The sequence below is a fragment of the Rhea americana genome, unplaced genomic scaffold, assembly GCF_003343005.1.
Source record: "Rhea americana isolate MKP2758 unplaced genomic scaffold, rheAme1 scaffold_427, whole genome shotgun sequence".
NCBI lineage: Eukaryota > Metazoa > Chordata > Aves > Rheiformes > Rheidae > Rhea > Rhea americana.
Window position 1 is genome coordinate 38,216 of NW_028186565.1, and position 12,601 is coordinate 50,816.

Consider the following 12,601-nt stretch of genomic DNA (forward strand, 5'->3'; position numbering starts at 1 on the left):
CGCGGGCGGCGGCAGCGCTCGGCCCGGCGCGGCCTCCCCGGGGCGACCCGGCCCGGCTCGGCTCCGCCTGGCCTGGCCCGCGCCATGTCGCTGAGCCCCAAGCACACGACGCCCTTCTCCGTCACGGACATCCTCAGCCCCATGGAGGAGACGTACAAGAAGTTCGGCACCATGGACGGCAGCCCCGGCCTGGGCGCCCCGCTGGGCACCTACCGCCCGCCGCCGGGGCCCGCGGCCGCCGCGGTGCCGCAGCACGTAGTGGCGGGCGCCAGCGCGGCGACCGCCTACCACATGCCCCACGGCGTCTCCCAGTTCGCGCACGGCGCCGTCGGGGGCTACTGCAACGGGGGGCTCGGCAACGTGGGCGAGCTGCCCGCCTACCCCGAGGGCATGAGGAGCGGCGCGGCGGCGGCGGCCGGCGGCTGGTACGGGGCCAACGGCGACCCCCGGTACCCCGGCAGTAAGTGCGGGCGCGGCGGCGGCGGCGGCGGGGAGGGCAGGGTAGGGCGGGAGGGGGCGGCAGGACCCGGGGCCCCTCCGACGGGGGCCGCCGGCCCTGAGCCGCCCTCCCCCTCCCGCCCCGCTCAGTCTCCAGGTTCATGGGCCCGTCGGCGGGGATGAGCGTGGCCGGCATGGGCAGCCTCGGCGGCATCGCCGACGGCGCCAAGGCCATGGTGCCGCTGCACGCGGCGCCGCGGAGGAAGAGGAGGGTGCTCTTCTCCCAGGCGCAGGTCTACGAGTTGGAGCGGCGCTTCAAGCAGCAGCGGTACCTCTCGGCGCCCGAGCGGGAGCACCTGGCCAGCGTGATCCACCTGACGCCCACGCAGGTGAAGATCTGGTTCCAAAACCACCGCTACAAGATGAAGCGCCAGGCCAAGGACAAGGCCGCCGCGCAGCAGCTGCACCCCGACGGCGGTGGCAGCGGCGGCCTCTGCCAGCAGCACTCCCCGCGCCGCGTCGCCGTGCCCGTGCTGGTGAAGGACGGCAAGCCCTGCCCGCCGCCCGGCAGCGGCACCCCGGCGCCTGGCCAGCCGGCGCCCCAGGCGCAGGGCGGCTCCAGCGGGGCGCTGCCCGCCGCCGGCACCGCCGCACACCCGCACCCCGGCTCGCTGGGGCAGGCGGCCGACCTGGAGGAGCTCCCGCCCAGCCCTCCGGCGCTGCACGGCCAGCCGGCCGCCCTGGCGCCCATGGACACGGCCAGCGCCGACTACGGCGGCGGCGGCGGCGGCATGGTCGGCCCCAACCTGCTCTACAGCAGGACGTGGTAATTCCCACCCGCCGCGCCGTCGGGGCCGCTGCCCTGCGCACCGCTGCCCCGGCTCCGGCGGCGCCTGTGGGCAGCCCCGATGGCCGCCGCGCCCCTCAACCTCCTCCGCGGGCCTCCCCCTCCGGCCTCCCCGCGTCGTCGTCCCCGGCCAGCCCCCGCCCTCCCCGCCTCGCTTTTGGGGGTTATTCTTTCTTTCTTTCTTTCTTTCTTTCTTTCTTTCTTTCTCTTTCTTTCTTTCTTTCTTTCTTTCTTTCTTTCTTTCTTTCTTTCTTTCTTTCTTTCTTTCTTTCTTTTAATGTTTGGGGTTTTGAAAACTTGAAGCGCGACCGACCTCACCCGAAGTCAGAGCTGCAGCGGTGCGTGTGCGTGTGCGCGCGTGTGCGTGCCCGGGTGCGTGTGCAGTGCTGCGGGGGCACATCCGTGCGCACCCGCGGGGCCGCGGGCAGGCGTTTCCGCACGTTTCCGCGCTTTTGCCCCCTCTCCCCCCCCCCGCGCGGGTCGGGCTTCGCATTTGGGTGCGCACTTGCGCGGCTGCGCTCGGCCGCGCAGCGTCCCGACGGGGCGCCTGGCCCGTGGGCAGGAGGCGGCGCGGCGGCTCCGGGCCCCCCGCGCCCGGCGGCCGAGCAGCCCCGGCGCAAGCAAAACACACCCGGGAACCCGAGCCGGTGGGTATATATCTTACCGACCCATTGAACACTAACAATAAATCTTCTGAAGTGCAACTTATCTCAGCAGAATTAATTTTATGAGGGTGCCCCTGAAGTGCAATTTCATTATTATTTGATTGAAGGTAAATTGAATTGTAACTCAAGGTCGAGGAGGCAGCGAGCGGTGCGAGCTGCGAGCAGCCGCTGCCATTTGGAGGACGGGAAGGGAGAAGGAGCCGCCGCTATCAGATCAAGAAAAAAAAAATCAAAGGCTTTACCAACGGAGGGTATTTTTACAGAAGAGCTTCTGAGCTTCGATGCTCAGATTCAAGGGGGGAGTTTTTGTTGTTATTATTAATTATCGTTTAGCAAATAAATGTATGTGCGTGGACAGAGAAACCCTCTGATGCTTGTCCAGTGTAACCGCCACAGAGGTGGCATCGCAAATCCCGGCAAATCGTTCACCTCCTTTGAGCTGCTGAAACCAAGAAGATCAGAGCAATTCCCAGCTCGGTCCCGGCTGCCTAGGAAGGGAAACCGGGAGGAAGAAATGCTGGAAAACGGGAGGTGCGCGGCGAGGCGGAGCGGAGCCCGCGTGGTTGAGTTCGCAGCTCTTCTCCGAGACGAAAATCGAGCAAAGCAAGAACCGCGTCGTGCAAGTTTCCAGCGTTTTGTTTGTTGTTTGGTTGCGGTTTGTTTATTTTATTATTTTTTTTACAATAAAAACAAACGTTGTTCTCAAGTTTCCGTTGCTTCGTTCTCGGTGCGGGCGGGCGTTTCGGCAGCGCCGTCGCGGCGGCCGCAGCCCTCGGTCCCCCCCGCCGCCCCCGGGCTGCGCTCTCGGCCCCGCTTTTCGGCGATTTCGTTTCGCCCGGGGGAAGGTGCCGAGCTCAGCTCCTGCTTTTTTATCTTATTACTATTATTATTAAAGAATAAAGCAAAGGGAAAGGAGGGGCGGGCAGGCCAGGCAGCGCCAGGAAGGTCCCGGCAGCAGTGAGCGCCGTCCCCGCCGGGTGCCGTCGCGGGTGACATCGGCTTTAGAGCCTCCGCGGCTACAGGCCGAGCGGGGCGAGGGGGGACGAGGCCGCCGCGAGGGGGCTGCTCCCCACGGACGGCCGGACGGACGGGGATTTCCTTCTCTCCCGCATGCAACGCGAGGGACAGAAGGGCGCGGGGATGGCGGGGTCCCCCCGCGGGACTGGGGGCTCCTTCCTTCGGCCTTGCGCTCCGCCAGCGCATTTGCATGAAAATTCATGCTCGCTACTGGTTTTGTTCTGCTCAGAAAGCAAAAAAATCACTTTTGACGACCCAAATATTTTCCCCGAAGGGCCGCGAACGCTATGGGCGGCCACTGCCAGCGCTTCCCAGCGCCAGGCAGGACGGCAACTCTTTGCATTACAATGAAGGGCTCTGCGCCACCCTCCTGCACTTGAAAATAATGAATCCAGCTTCAGGATTTCTTCCTCCCAAGGTTACATGCTCCGGTCTTTCCCCCCCCCCCCTCACTGCTGCTGATTAACATCTGGGCCCCCGCAGGAAGGAGACAGGCAAGGTAACGCGGGTTCCTGCAGCCCTGTGCAGGGGCGGGGGGCAAAGCAACTCTTCAAAGTTTACTGATATATAAACACTGAACACGTTTAATGAAAATCTGCAAAACATGACACGATTAGTGCCCCAGTTAGCAAAAATCTGGTCTTTTTTGATTAAATAGAGGAAGATTTGGAACACTTACAGAAGTTGCACGGAATTATTTTTCAAGCAATTGATATCAAGTAGTGCATACATACACACAGGTAGAGAGAAGACACAAAAGTGTTCTCGAGGGAGGTGGAAATAAACCACTCCGTACGACTCAGAATTTCAAAAGCCACTTTATAAAGCAAATAAAAAATATTTACTGATTCAATACACCTGCACAAAAAAATTCCTAGAAAGTGTACTAAAAACCGAATGGAAAGTATGTATTCTGTAGCTATTTTAAATTATATATCAAAACAGACAAATACACATTCCGTGCTTGAGTATGTTACAATAACAAAGTCAAGAACAGGCACAGGTTGTAAAAGTTGAAATGTTTTACTTCAAAGTCCAAAAAATCTTTTTTTTTTTCTTTTTTTTGGTGAGAAATTCAAAGAAGCATCTTGCAAGGAATACCTACAGAACTGTCTTTAAACGTCGTGCTCTGCAGACTGCCTGCTGTGTCTTCCCTAAGAGTTCATAAAATCTGATTTCAGTGCATTCTTTAAAACTCCGTATCTGTTTTCAGGCTCTTCTGTGTGACACGAAAGATGTTTGGAGTTCAGATTGACAGGCGAAGCAAAGCACAGCTTGAATATGTACTAAAGACAAAAGCAGCACTCCTACTCCTCAAATGTCTCACAAGCAAATTAGCAAATTATTTACTTGTATTTTGCATTATACTATTTCAAAGCAATATAAGCCCCACCAAAAGGAAATAATCAGTTCAGTAAGAAATGTACACATTTAAAACCAGTATCATAGTTTCATAGTTTTGAGGCTACAGGGATGTTTAAGGATTCCATTTTTCCCTTTAATTAATAAAAACAAACTCAGACATTTTCTATCCTTAAAAAAAAAAAAAATAGGTCAAGAGCTAATTCCAGCTGTATCTTCCTGAGGGAGGTGGCAGCGGGTAGGGCCTCCCGGGGCCATACGCCTACAAACAAACAAAAGCAAGCATTTATTTTTTGGCTTAACATCACAGCAAACAAGTCAGCCTAGCTTCAGACTCCACACAGAAATGAAACAATACGTTCTTTGGCACCGAAAGGTACCACCAAAAGAGCTAAACATCTCTTAATAGTGCTTACGGACGCTCTCCTGAAAACACAAGCTTTAACTTCCATGAAAAGAGTGCAGCTCTGTCCAGCAGCCGCCCTGCACTTCCAGGCTGTACTGCGGGAGAAGTGATTTTTTTTCCCCTCCCTAAATGATAAATACATACAATGAAGGAGAACAGTGAGGACAACTTGCTTCCAGGTTATAAAACCACTGCATAGTCTTTGTCTTCAGCAATACTAGCAGCAAAAGGCGTAAAGCAAGGAGAAAAAGAAAAGAAATGCACATGTACCCATAAAGCACGTGCTGAAGGACACATTTGAAAAACACATCTTTTCTCTACGGGTTTCCTTTATAAGGGATTGCAGGTTTTACAGTATATATACTTACATTTTATAAAGAATAATGCAGTAAATGATACTTTAGTTAAGCCACCAATATTCCAGTTTGAGATGTGTGATGCTTGTATACTGTTAGTAGGATTAGTCAGCTTTATTTTTATTATTTTGTAGAAAGAAAAAAAATCATGTCATGATCACACATTTTCTATTTCAGTTGCAAGTAATCTTATGCTAAAGCATAAATAAGGCATTTTTACATATGTCTTTACAGTAAGACAGATTTTTATAGATAGATATTTAAGAAAAAAAGCTTGTGTTTCTGTATCACTCAATTTTAAATATTAGGTGAAATATCTCTATATCATATCTTGGAAATAATTGCAAATTAACTACATATTCATTTTAAATTTAGATGTGGTGCCCCATACATTAACAGAAGGATCCATAATAGGGAACGTCCATTTGAAACATTTCAAGAGATTTCAAACCCTGATACATTTTAGATACCAACAAGTTAATTCTCTTGTAGTGCCATTCACCAGCTATAGCCATAGTCTGGGGTGGGCTGGGTTTTTGTTTTGTTTTGTTTTTGTTTTCTTCTTTAAAAGAGAAACTCACCTTTACCCTGTCCAACAAGGACACCTAGATAACTGAAACTGAACAGACAGCAAGCAAACTCATGACAGGAGTGTTCAGCTTCAGCATGTTTGTGGCAGGCAATCAAAGGCAGCTTTCTAGAAAGAAACAAATTTCTTCTACTCTATTCTTAAAAGCAGCTGAAAGAGACATGCAGAATACATTGTTCCCACTATCAGGAAGGTTTTATTTTTATATATATACATAAATATGTATTTTTAAATTGTAATGAATTAGAGAAAAACAAGTTGACTATATCCCTTGAAAAAATCCTTCCAATTTTATGAACAGTATTGCTTCTGGCCAGCATGAATATAAAGGCACAATTTATAAATCTTTTAACAGTTATGTAAGACATGATCTGGACATTGAATTACTTATTATTATGAAGTAAAACCAAAACAGTGAACACCTCTGCAATATGCTCTCCAGTTTTCTGGAGCGCCTGGAAGATGCTCCAGTAAATACCCACTACCACAGAGCAATCCATTTCCATGGCAGTTGCATTAATTTTGTAAGCACTTGGTAGCTGTGTGTTTATTAACCTCTTCAGGCCATGTTCTGTATGCAGTTAAATAATTATCTTTGGTCTCTTTCACCTCTAAATTTTTTTTAAATGCTACTATGTGTCACCACTTACACTTGAATCCCTTGTCAAAGCTTTAAAGCTTTGAAATTTATAGACGGCAATGTCAGATTCAATCATTGTTTTGGCTCCCTAAACGCTTTAAGGTAGCTTCTGATTTTACTTTGGTGTTTGTCAATCCCAGAGAAATAACAATTGAAAGTTCATTTAAAGAAATAACTTAACAAAGACAGAAGAGCAACAACAATTCAAAAGGCAGTTGAAAACAGTTAGAAAGCAAGATGATTTATAATTAAAAAAAAGTAAATTTACTTGGTTAGAAATATTTTCCCCTAATAGACATTACGAATTTGAACACAAATAAAACCTCTGCCTCCACCTGGATTTAACTTCACTACATGATCCAGCAGATGAGTCCTGTACTAATGATATGTGGACCGTGTCTCGGGCGAGAGAATGGTATTCTCAAATTTCGTTTTGTGTCTTCTATTAAATCGTTCAGCATGCAAAGGAGAGTGCAAAATGTGCAGGTTTTGTGCCAGCGCTAGGCAGGCTGTAAACGCCGGTACTGCGCTCAGAGGTCTTGCGGTGATGAGACGGCCTTCCCCGTGCGAACGTGGAGGGGAAGCCTTCCCCGTGCAAACGTGGAGGGGAAGCCTTCCCCGTGCAAACGTGGAGGGGAAGCCCTCCCCGAGCCCACCCTGCAAACATTTCCCTCCGGCACCAGACCGTGTTCACCTCGGCAATGCCCAGCTGCAATTGTTTCGGAAGGACGATTTAATGTCAGGACTGAACTAGCTTAAGTCTTCCTCCCTTTCACCAAAATATCCACTTACTCAATATAAAGGAACAGAATATGGGATAGCAGACACTTTTTTTTCCCAAGTATCTATTTTCCATCCCAAATTAAATACCGCTCAGACCCCACCGGCATGAAAATCCTTCGTTGATTTTTCTGCAGTATGGCCACAGTCTGTATTACAGATTAGTACAACTATGCGCTTATTCTTTTGTCTCCAGTGTTTTGAGTAAATATGTACAATATAAAATGAAAGGCTTTTGAACACTGATGCTGTCCCCCCCGCTCCTGTCAATACACGCTTCATCCCAGTTTCAATTATACTGGAAACATTTCAAGGACAACTTGGGCAGCATAGCCAGCATTGTAGCCCCCAAACTAGAATACCATTTCCCTATTAATCCTAATTTAATTATAACCCATGCTGGCTAATTTTGCTTACAGCCAAAACAGGTTCTAGAAGGATTTACACCAGTAATGCCTCCCAAGTATACTTGAAGCAAGTGTGCACGGTACACTTGTCTCTTATTCCACATTTCTTCTGATATCACAACTGAATGAGCTAAAGGTAATTCTTAGACTATGCTTAAAAGCCTCAACGGCACTAAAAATCCTTCGAGGTGCAGTAGAAGAGGGGAATCTTGCCGCTGCTAACAAGGGCTCAGCTGAACCCTTGTTCAGCTGAAGAGTGCGGGGCGCTGGGACGGATTGCTTGCAGCCTATAGATCTTCTCAGCAGCAACATGTAATCCTGCGGTTAACAGACAATGCTGAGAACGGTATTAGCAGCTCGCAGCGTTTCTGCTGGGCTTCTGCTCTGATAAGCTGAATCAGCCACAGAAGCACGTGAAACTGTGCAAAAAGCATCCCCAATAAAGGCCTAAGGCTCCACCGTTAAGAACTTCGTTTGATGGCACATATTTTTATTCTTAAAAAAAAAAAAGAAAAAGAAAGAGAAAGAAATAAAAAAAGGGCACACCATAACAACACCATGGTGCAGAAGAGGTAGCTGAACCCACAGAAGGCAAGTTTCAAACAGTTTGTGCCCAAGTTTCCATATAAAGGATTGGGAAATAGTGCCGATTTTAAGCAGCTGAGAGCTCTTTCATTTATTCCCCCATTACTGGTCAGTAACTTTCCCAAAGCTGAGTAAAATTTCCAATTTACAAAAACAGTAACAATATAACGGTCCAAAGCCTAATTTGAAAACCTGTGATGTATTTTAAGTTAATATATCACATGGTAATACTCAAGATTTTATGTAGATGTTTTAATGTTAACATTTAAAAAAATCACAGAAGCAAAACAACCTACTGTTTTCAATAAGCATTTTCATAATGTAGCATTTTATAATGTGGCATTTTCATAAACTGATGGCAAATTCACACACAATTTGGGAAGAGGTTCTCCTATCTTGTTCACTCATTTTCATTTAAGCACTCATTTTCACGTCTAGTTCACAGCCACGATCATTTATTTGGTTACCAGAACCTAACATTTAATGGATTTATCTTAGCTGAAAACCTGCTTAAGTATTTGAGCAAAATATGTAATTAAGTTACAAGGATCTGCATTTTACAGGCATACTGGAAAGGAACTCCTCTATCCTCAAAATATGTAGCTTATACACTTCCTCACAGTAGCAGGAAACTGGTTGAAAAGCTTGCCTTTAGATTATATTTTCCTCAAGCTGCAAGAAACGTGCAACTTGCTAGCACACTTGATCTAGTTCTAATTAAAAGCAGTTGTAGCACAGTCACGACATAAGCCTTTTACCACTGACAGAGTGGCTGGACAAGGCTGAGAAGCTGTTATGTCAGTATTTTTCACTGATGATGCAGCCAACTGGACTAAAACAAGCTCAGAAAGGCCTACTTAGGATGCACTCCAACCTTCCAACCACACATGAAAGAAATGGTATTCTAGAGGAGAATAAAACATGCAAAAAATAAATAGGTAGTGCTTTCATACCTGTCTTCCCCTGTCCATACGATCTTCAGGTCTCTGTGGGTAACTCATCGGTCCACCTAGTCCTTGGTACTGACTTGGCTGGTACTGACTTTGGCATGGCAGCATGCGATTCCAAGCAAGGAGAGGAGCGGCCCCAGCACTTCTGCACAAAGAAAAAAAAAGAAAGGAAAAAAAAAACCACTATACCATGAATTTAACTCCTAGAGTTTCATATGGCAAAACAAATGTCTACAGTCTAGTGTGATAAATGATTCAATTTTTCTCAGAGTTAAATGCGTCACATCTGACCCATGTGTGTAGTGGCACTGTAGATGGCCAAAAAATCTCAGAAAAATGGGGGAAAACAACCTTTCAAGATTCTCTTGCTAAAACGCCACGTATGCTTACTTGCTTTTTTCAGCACAGCTTGAAAGTCAGAGAACCACCACAAGCAGCAAATTCAGATTTACAAATCAGAGATTTTTAAAAATTCCTTGGAAGGATCTTGCCCATCTTGCACTTGAGGGGCAAGTCTGCCAATTCATCTGCAAGGACCTGGAACGTGGATTTAAATGGAGCTATCGCCAAGTTAGCTAAATGTAACACACCATCCAAAGAGTAAACATGTGCAGTACAGGAGAATGAGGCTTTATTTTCTAAATGTCCAGACTCTTTCTGGCAGTCCATTCTTTCTAGTTAATTGCAGGTTGCAAATGAATTCTTACGGCAAGTATTCTGAATCTAGGGTAGGGGCCTGGGCTGTTTTTCTCATCCATTATTCTGCTCAATATGTCAGAAGGTCCGATCGGGAAGAAACCTTTTCAAGTTCTATTGATGCCGTTTTCAATTGACCACGGTGACCTAGCAACATAAGCGCTAATTGGCATGGACTGACTGACATTTGGTGTACAGTTTATATGGGAACACAAATTCAATGTCTGTTATAACCTAGTTTGCCATCCTGAATTACTAAGAGCAAGAAATGTTTTAATTGCCTTCAAGTGCCTATCTAGCATTACAATTATAAAGCAACAGGTATAACACATCAAATCACTGTTTAATTAAAAATATTTAGAAAAATGATATAGCCATGATATAGTCTTTAATGCAAAGTGCTGCTAAAGACACAATTCATTAGAGAATTCAAAATAGTTATGTCTTACAGAATAATATGTTTTCATAATGGAAAAATATTGAGTAGTRAAGACAGTTAATCTCTTTTGATTTCTATTTAAGAGAGCCATTTGAACACTGAGAGAGCAAGGACAGTAAGAGTGAACATGTGCACTGCAATTCATACTTAGCTGCTGCAAAGACAGCTGTTCAAAGACACTAAATTAAATGTTACTTTGTTCACCTCTGAAGAGACTTCAGCTACACTAGTTTGATTAAAATCAGCTGGCCTTCAGCCTCGGAGGAATAACCTTACTCTGAGGTTGAATGTGCTGCATTCTTTCAACTGCTCATGCAGTGCAAAAAAGAGGTATGAATTTCGGGAAACGGACTGACCAAGAAAGTATTCATATTCAACGGCACAGTGTCCAGCAAACAAGCCTTTGTGTAACTGAGGAAGCGACACTGCAGAGGAAAGAGCTTCTAAATAGGAATTTCTCCAACAGCAATGGAGACAAAGTTTGTATGAAAACAAATATAAGTAAACATAAGATTAAAGTGAATGAAAACAGACATTTTTGATGTGAAAACTTAAACTATTTCTGGTTTTACAGATTCTGCCTGTATGACAACCATCGTGCCTAGACAGATTAACATCTGCTTGAATTTCCCAAGGCAAAAGAAACTTCAACCATTTCCAGAAATAAAATACCTTGATTCCCATTTATAAAAGTATGGGTCTTACCTGATAAATACACACTTGGTAATTACAACACGTGATTACATGAACATTGCGCATGTTCATTTTTAATACAAAAGCTGAATGGTCTTACTGAACTGTGCAGTTTTGCTTTTAGTGTCAGATAAGCATGCCTAGAAATGCATAATATTAACTGAATCATTCATTAGGTAGAGCAATATGGTATTTCCTTAACGTTAATAGCACATTACATTTTCTAGGACTAAACACTTAACATCAGTATTGCAGGTATGATATTCCTTTTGTTTATGTGTTTTAAGTACTAGTATTTTATTTTGTTATTCCCAGAAAAGAGCAGACTCTTCAGAAAAAGTATACTGTTCAGCTTCAAGGAGGAGTGCAGTGAATTACCTGTGTGACTCCAGTTCTATACTTTCATCAACAGTCAATTGGTTTCTACAACTTTGTTAATGTGCTTGCGATAAAAAGTCTCAGCAACCGAAGATCACAGGCAAACATTTGTCACATGCCTGGATCGTGAAAGTTCAAAACAAGTTTCATTTGAGGTTAATAAGTATTTTGTACAGATTTTAGCTGGTGAAATACATCAATATTAAAATCACTATTATTTTTGGCCATTTTAGCTTCAAAGTGATCTTGAACGGTGAAATTAGTGATTTTCAGTTAGAACCATTATATGCTCCAGGGATTAACCTAGTATGGAAAAAGCTGACATTACATCTAATCTTAAAGTCAGAAAAGCAGCATATAGCTCCCTGTTCCTCTCAATTCTCTGAACTATGTGTTATTTTTATAGGCCAAAATGTTAGATTTTCATCAAAATCACGCCCCGCAGGTAATAAAAAAATAAAAATAAATAAATAAATAAAAAGAATCGTGCCATTTGGAAAATCACAACACCATACTGACAAAGTTACTCAAATGCACTATACAGTGTTATTGTCAACTTACAATTAAACCAATGCATATACATACAAAATAGCCAAAATACAACRTCATGAAACTTCATAAAGTAAAGATTTCTGTGTTCCAACATCAGCTCCTCTAGAAGTCTCATCTATGAACACGTTAAGCAAATCTTACAATAATGCTACAAATCACAGTAATATCAACAGTTTAACAATTGTATTTTTCACCTAAAAATTCTGTGTAGGAAGCAATAAAACAGAATACCCACCGGATCAGAAAGTTCCATTAGCCCCCTAAACAGGTAGCAAATGCACAGAACCTCAAAAATGTATCAGATTACTAGTACTAGGAAGAGCTACGGGCATAAAATATTTTTTGTGCGTCTGCCATGCCTCCAACAACACAGCTCAAGCAGACCAGTGCCTGCAAGTATGCCAAAGGTGTCCTGTTCAACAGAGACTGATATAAATATACTTTTTTTTCCTTTTTTTTTCTTTTTTTTTTAAGGGATCTTATGCAGGAGACAAGCTCATCTGGATTATGAAGAAAAAGCTTTACACTACTGATTTTTCCCCCAGACCAAGAAAGCAAAAGGTTGTTCAGCCCCAGCTGCAGTATATTATCCCAAATTATCACAAGGGGTAAAGATACCAGCTCCAAGTTTTACCAGCAGGGACAGGGCTCCACAGTTATCCCTTCCTTGACACTGCAAATCAAGGCTACTGTAGCCTCCTGTCTATCCACTTCATCTGAAAAGGCTGGAGCAGGGGTTGGCCTCTCCTTCAATTGCTTTTTTCCTGGGAGCTGAGGAAATTGCTAGGGAACTGAAAACCT

General features: G+C 45.3%; 2 protein-coding genes across 2 annotated transcripts in view; one reads left to right on the top strand and one right to left on the bottom strand.

The window, feature by feature from the left end:
* Positions 1-84: 84 nt before the first annotated feature.
* NKX2-4 (NK2 homeobox 4) lies at positions 85-1,268 on the top strand. Its single transcript, XM_085315319.1, has 2 exons — positions 85-460; positions 589-1,268. Exons 1-2 carry the CDS (start codon positions 85-87, stop codon positions 1,266-1,268), a joined length of 1,056 nt encoding a protein of 351 aa, XP_085171445.1.
* A 2,265-nt stretch (positions 1,269-3,533) lies between these two features.
* The window catches only part of XRN2 (5'-3' exoribonuclease 2), a 60,013-nt gene continuing 50,945 nt past the window's right edge, over positions 3,534-12,601 (bottom strand). The window contains exons 28-29 of the mRNA XM_085315325.1: positions 9,046-9,187; positions 3,534-4,591 (exon numbers count right to left, since the gene is read on the bottom strand). Of these exons, the coding sequence (XP_085171451.1) occupies positions 4,529-4,591; positions 9,046-9,187 (205 nt within the window). The 3' untranslated portion in view covers positions 3,534-4,528. The remainder of the gene's footprint in view (positions 4,592-9,045; positions 9,188-12,601) is intronic.